The 6000-nt window shown below is 46.5% G+C and overlaps 1 protein-coding gene across 1 annotated transcript in view; it reads left to right on the plus strand.

Annotated features, from left to right (window-relative positions):
• Nucleotides 1-6000, plus strand: part of SLC4A11 (solute carrier family 4 member 11) — a 95803-nt gene that overhangs the window by 34110 nt on the left and 55693 nt on the right. The window contains exons 4-5 of the mRNA XM_017828988.1: nt 1971-2017; nt 5211-5335. Of these exons, the coding sequence (XP_017684477.1) occupies nt 1971-2017; nt 5211-5335 (172 nt within the window). The remainder of the gene's footprint in view (nt 1-1970; nt 2018-5210; nt 5336-6000) is intronic.

Genomic DNA, 6000 nt, shown 5'->3' on the forward strand with positions numbered 1-6000 from the left:
GGACAGGCTGCAGACCTCCCTTTACCATGTGCTTGCCGTTGCTCGGGGTTGTGGGTGGTTTCTTGTCTCTCCAGAACTATTTCTTTGCAAAAGCAGATAAACCAAAACATGTTTTCCCCTCGATGAATATTTATGGCCCCCAAATCTCCCCGCATACTTGTGCCTGCGTAATTAGGCTGCAAGTTGAGTAAGTGAGCGTTGGAGAACTACAAATGTAAGAGCCTGGGGAAAAGGCTTGATGTTTCTGGTTTATTTGGGTGCTTGCTTTTTAATAATGAATTGCACTTTTTTAGATGAAACAGCTTGTGTTTTCCAAAAAGACGTGTCAAAAGGCAGTAATAACTGGGGCTGTTGCACCAGCAGACTTATCTAGTTAAGGGATGCTTTTAATCACGTGTACAGCATCCAAGTGAACTTTGGGAGAAGTTGGGTGATGTAACCAAAGCCCCTGAACCATCCTAGTTTGTTTAGGGCGAGATGAAGGCAATCCTTTTTCTTTTCTGCTGTGGTCAGCTGAGTTCCCAGTTTTGAGTTGGGCCTTTTAACCCCATCAGGCTTGAATTTCTGTTTGATCAAGGAGGATTTTGGTTAAAGCAGCTTTTTGTGTGCAAAAAATAATTGTTTGGGTTTTTTTTTTTAGAGTTCTGGTGTTTTCATGGGAGTTGCATCCTCAGCTTAATTTTTGTGGAGTAGCTGGGCTGGGCTTGAAGGCATGTGGTCAGTCTGTGACATGGGATTGCAGCAGTTCTTACAGGATTTGGAAGTCCAAGTCTGGAAAGAAAGCAAAAGTGTCATCTGAAGAGCTGTAATTGTGTTATATCTCTGTACTTTTCCACAGCTTGGCCTCCGGAAAAGTTTTGGTCTTCAGTGGGATTTTTCCATGCTGCCTCTACTGCTCATTTGAATTAAAACTGTTCATGTGTTTCATGAATAATTTTGGTAGCAGCTCAGTCTCAGGGATTTTTTGGAGAGTGTGAAGATGAGAATTTAAGAAGGATGCCAGGCTGGAAGAGTTCAAGGCCAGGTTGGATGGGGATTGGAGCAACCTGGTCCAGTGGAAGGTCAACGAGGTGGTCTTTAAGGTCCCTTCCAACACAAACAATTCCACGACTGTTTGCACAGACAGTGCCTGTGGTACAAGTGATGCTACAGAGAAGCTGCTTTGGGAGGCAAAGAGTTCGGAATGGGCTCGTGGCAAATACAGCTGGGTTTTATTTGGTTCTGTGGTTTATACCCCCCAAAAAATGCTCCATAGATACTCTAAGAAAATGTTAGTGTTGGCGCTTGGAAGTTGGAACTGGGAATTTCCCGGGTTTCCCCCATCCCTGGATCTCGGCTGCGTATTAAGTGACATTTATAGTCTGTAAAGAGCAGTTTTCTTTCCCAAGGGCTGTTTCTTTACCCTTAGATTTATGGAGGCAGCGTGATGAGTTGACAGGACGTTAATGTGCTCGTCTGGGAGTGAGTGTGATCCCTCAGCCCCCTCCCTTGGAAGTGCCTGGGTGTCATTGTTGACTCTTTAACGAGGACAAGAAGGGTTTCCAAACGAGGGTGACTCATGCAATCTTAGCCTCAATCTATCAAACAGCGATGCCCTGGATTAAATGATTACTTAAAAAGATTAGGAGTTAGATTTTTGGGGAGGTAGGAGAGGAGAAAAGAGTAAAAATACATAGGGAATCTGAATTTAAAAAAAAAAAGGGGGGGGCATAAACACAGCCAAAAAAAGCTGCAAGACACAATCCCCAGCTGATCAGATAATGCCAATTCTGGGCTCAGTTCACGCTTCCAAAATGGGAGATGTTGTAGAAATTAAGTCTCTGCTTTTCTGTAGACATCATCCTCTGCCAAGAGAGTGATGCTTCACCTCGTCCTGAGCCTTCTGCTCAGCTCCTGCTGCCTCTCAGGTACCTGTGACAGTAACACTTTTCTGATTGGGTTGTGTTTTTTTTTTTTTTTCCTCTTTCCAGCTGAAAGTGAAAGTGCTGGCTGCGTGTTACTGCACACATCAAGGAAGGTAAGTAGGAACGCTGAGTGTTCAAATTGTTGTTTTTTCATTATCTAGAAGTACAGAAAAGGATCTTGAAACACCCTGTGGGGCTGTTTGTCGCTGGCCTGAGCAAGACATAAATAATTCCTTTCCTGACTTCTTCTTTCCTTTAATTCCTCTGCCTCTTAAAACCTGAAAAGCCATGTGCTGATTGTTCTCTGAACAATTTCCCCTTAATTCTGATATTTCTGCTGCTTTTTGTCCCAGACAGTTCCTTGACATGTTAATTTATCACTTTTCCTCCTACAGTGCCTGCACAGGGATCCAAGAGGACGAGGTTCAGGCTGCTGAGCTCCTCTGGAGCTGAAAGCAGAGACACCCAATAGACATTGCTGGGATTTGGTTTCCTGTTTATTCCAGCTAATCAGCTCTGCCTTCAGGAGCTTCAGCAGAAGTGAAATACCTGGAAACAAGCAGGCTGGGGAGGATGATCAGGGAACTACACTTAGTTTACACTGGTCTTGAGGCCGTAACTCAATAAGGTGGAAGTGCAGAAACCCCTCATATAGGCTGTTACTGCAAACCTCCTGCTAGGGGAGAGCACAGGGAGGAATTAGGTTGATATTTTGGTATCTCCCCTGTGAGGGTGGGGAGGCCCTGGCACAGGTTGCCCAGAGAAGCTGTGGCTGCCCCTGGATCCCTGGAAGTGTCCAAGACCAGGTTGGAAAAGGCTTGGAGCAACCTGGGCTAGTGGAATGTGTCCCTGCCCATGGCAAGGTGTAGAACTGGAGGATGTTTAAGTCCCTTCCAACCCAAACCATTGTACGATTCTGTATTTAACACCACCCAAAGTTTGGTCTTTAGGGTTGTGAGGCTCATGGTGCTTTAAGTTATCTTGACTCCACTGTTTGGAGGGACTGACTGTGTGCATGGAAACTTGGATCACTGATCCTGGTAAATCATAGAATCATTTATGTTGGAAAAGCCCTCCAAAATTACCAAGTCCAACCCCACTGCCAAACCCACCACCTAAACCATGTCCCCAAGTGCCACTTGGCTTTTAAATCCCTCCATGGCTTGGTGACTCCACACAGCCCTGGGCAGCCTCTTCCAATGCCTGAGATCATGGATTGCACTTGAGGTTTTAATCTGTGCACCAAAGCCTTGGGGGCTTTTTGGGGAATCCCAGAGAGCCCTGTAATTCTGCTTTGCTTTAGGCCTCTAAGACAGCTCAAATCCAGAAAAGATATTCCTGGAGGCTGAATTGGATAGTGGGAGGAAAATGTGTAATAGCTTTAGAAACCTTTCTCTCAAGTTAAAAATACCCAAAGCAAATAGAAACCACAGAAAACACTACCCAAAAAACCCCCACCACTGCAAAAAAAAAAATTAAACATTGTTTGATGCAGAATCACAGAAGTTAAACTAAGCTATTCCATGCTCAGGAATGGAAATGTCTTGATCAATAATTTGTCTTGTCTAAAACTGGTGCCAGGGTTCTCAGTTGTATCCACTTGACTGAGAGTAACCTAAGAACTTAATCACTTAAAGTGCAAATTCGAAGCCCAAATGCAGGATCTGCCTCTGATAAGAAATAGTTGGGAACTGCCAACACATAAGTGTCTCTCCTGTTCTGTTTTTCCTTTTCAGAGCTGTAGAATTCCTGCTTTTTCTGGCCTGTGGTTCATGCTTGAGCATTTTAACTTGCCGTTGAGCCACAAATACCAGAGGGCTTTAGCAGAAAAGATACTACTGCCAGATTTTGCCTCCAGGGAGGATGAGTGGAAATTTTATGCTTCAAATGCAAAGGAAATTGGACCTGACTCATGGAGGAGATGCCTCCAAGTGTCTGGGAAGGGGGAATCACCAGCAGAGAAGTGGTTGGGACACAAGTTTTATGTGGAGGTGCTTCCCTGTGTGATGTCCCCGTCTCTGGTGGGTTCCTGTGGTTCTTGGGTCGCTTGAGAAGTGCTGGAAGGTCAGTCTGGACCTTGGGCAAGTCGCTATCTGGACAACTTGGCATAAATAAGGAGAAGCTCCTTGACATGGTTTGAACTATTTAATCACCATCATGGTGTGGTTTTGAGGGAATTGGCCCAAGGGACCATGGCAGCAGTAGGTGTTTGCTCAGGAGAACGTGCTTTTTGGACAGCCCTTGTGAGGTTACTGCAGTGGCTGTAAGTGGAGGTGTTCTCCAGAGCAGACAGCCAGGAGAGTTCTTGCATTTTGGCCCTTGTTGATGAAGTTAGAGTGTGCAACATAGGCCAGGAGACCTGCCTGAAGTCAGGGGAGGCTGTTTCTTCCCCCCCCCTTTTTTTTTTTTCTTGGAACAAGAGCCTATGTTCCTGCCACGGTGCAGCTTTGCAATCAAGGCTACCTGATGATATTAAACTGGAGATTGGGTAGCTGGCTTAGGTTTCTTGCTGAGCAGTTTCCAGCATCGAGTTTCCAGCATCAAATATCCTGGTGTGACTTGACTATCTGGCTAAAAATATTAGTGAAGGAGCAATCATTAATCTCTCCTGAAACCAGCGGGTGTCCTGACTGGAACAGTTCTGTCTGAGCAGTTGCAGAGGCTTTGCTGTGCCACTGCTTCCTCTAATTTGATTTTGGGGTGTCTCAGGGAGTGATGGATTTCTGTCCTTTCACACTGGCTACTTGCCTTGTGATGTTTAATGTGCAAAACCCTTTTCAAGCTGACAGATGGAAGGTTTGGGTTGGATGTTAGGAAAGGGTTCTTGGCTGAGGGGTTGAGGCCCTGGCACTGGTTCCCCAGAGAAGCCGTGGCTGCCCCTGAATCCCTGGAAGTATCCAAGGCCAGGTTGAACAGGGCTTGGAGCGACCTGGACTAATGGAAGGTGTCCCTGCCCATGGCAGGGGGTTGGAACAAGATGATCTTTAAGAACCCTTTCAATCCAAAGCATGCTGTGGTTCCATGATATCTTCCCTGATGTTATGGGAGCGATAATAAGGAGGGATAGTGCCCCTATTTCCTGTAATGACCAGGAGCAGGGGAATCAAATAGGGCTGAGGCATGGAAAATTACTTTGCCAAGGCATTGCCTGAAGCCTGTGGCAGAGCTGGAGCTGAATCCTTCTGACTTGCAGTAAGCTGCTGATGGTGCTGTCACGCACAGCTCGCTGCAGGATCAGTGTTGATTGAGATGATGTGGGCAGATAAGCCACGTGAATGCCTTTGACTAATTCTTCCTGTCCCTCAGCTGCCCCTCAGCTTCCTCCTTCCACTCTTCAGCTTCGCTCCTGATGCCCTCAACCTTCCTCACACCCCTTCCATCCACCCTGTGAAATCCTGTCTGGGTCATTTGGCCCAGGAATTGCCTCCTGGGTTGGCCTCTGCCAGAGAGGCTGAAACAAGTTGTTTTTGGGAGGTGGTTGCTGGTCCTGTGGTGCCCCCATGAACACCCTGTGTCACAGAGGTGGTGATGGGTGTTTTAATCTGCTCTCTTGCCGTGATAATTCGAGACAGACCCAACTGCTTGCACCTCTTAGGTGGAGTTGTAGCTGTGTCACTGTCTCTTCTCCGACGAGCAGATGGTTACAAAGCCCTGGGGGGAGTGGGAGCTGAAATCCTTCAGAGCATCCTCCCTCTCAAATGCTGTGTAAGGAGTGATTGATGCAAAGTAAAACAGTGCTAATTGCGATGGATGTGTACTGACAACTTGATAGTTGCTGTGATAATTACAGTAATTAGGGAGATGGCAGCATTTTTTTTCCCCTGTGTCTAGGCTATAAATGGAAAAGGTAGGGAGAGTGTGCATGGAAGGAGGGGATCCACGAGTCAGGCTCTGGGATGGCCCTGTACTTTGGGGGACAATGTGCCACGGTCCTGGCTGGGGAGGCAGCTCGGTGTCAGATTTGTGATGGCAATTCAGAGCTTGATTCTTGCTGAGCTTAAAGAGAACCGAGGGTTTGAATGTATCCTGACAGTCTGGTTCCCAGCATCATGGAGTCAAGCCTGGCTGCTTTCCCATCAGAAGGAAGATCTGTATA

The sequence above is a fragment of the Lepidothrix coronata genome, unplaced genomic scaffold, assembly GCF_001604755.1.
Source record: "Lepidothrix coronata isolate B3197 unplaced genomic scaffold, Lepidothrix_coronata-1.0 Scaffold156, whole genome shotgun sequence".
Taxonomy (NCBI): Eukaryota; Metazoa; Chordata; class Aves; order Passeriformes; family Pipridae; genus Lepidothrix; species Lepidothrix coronata.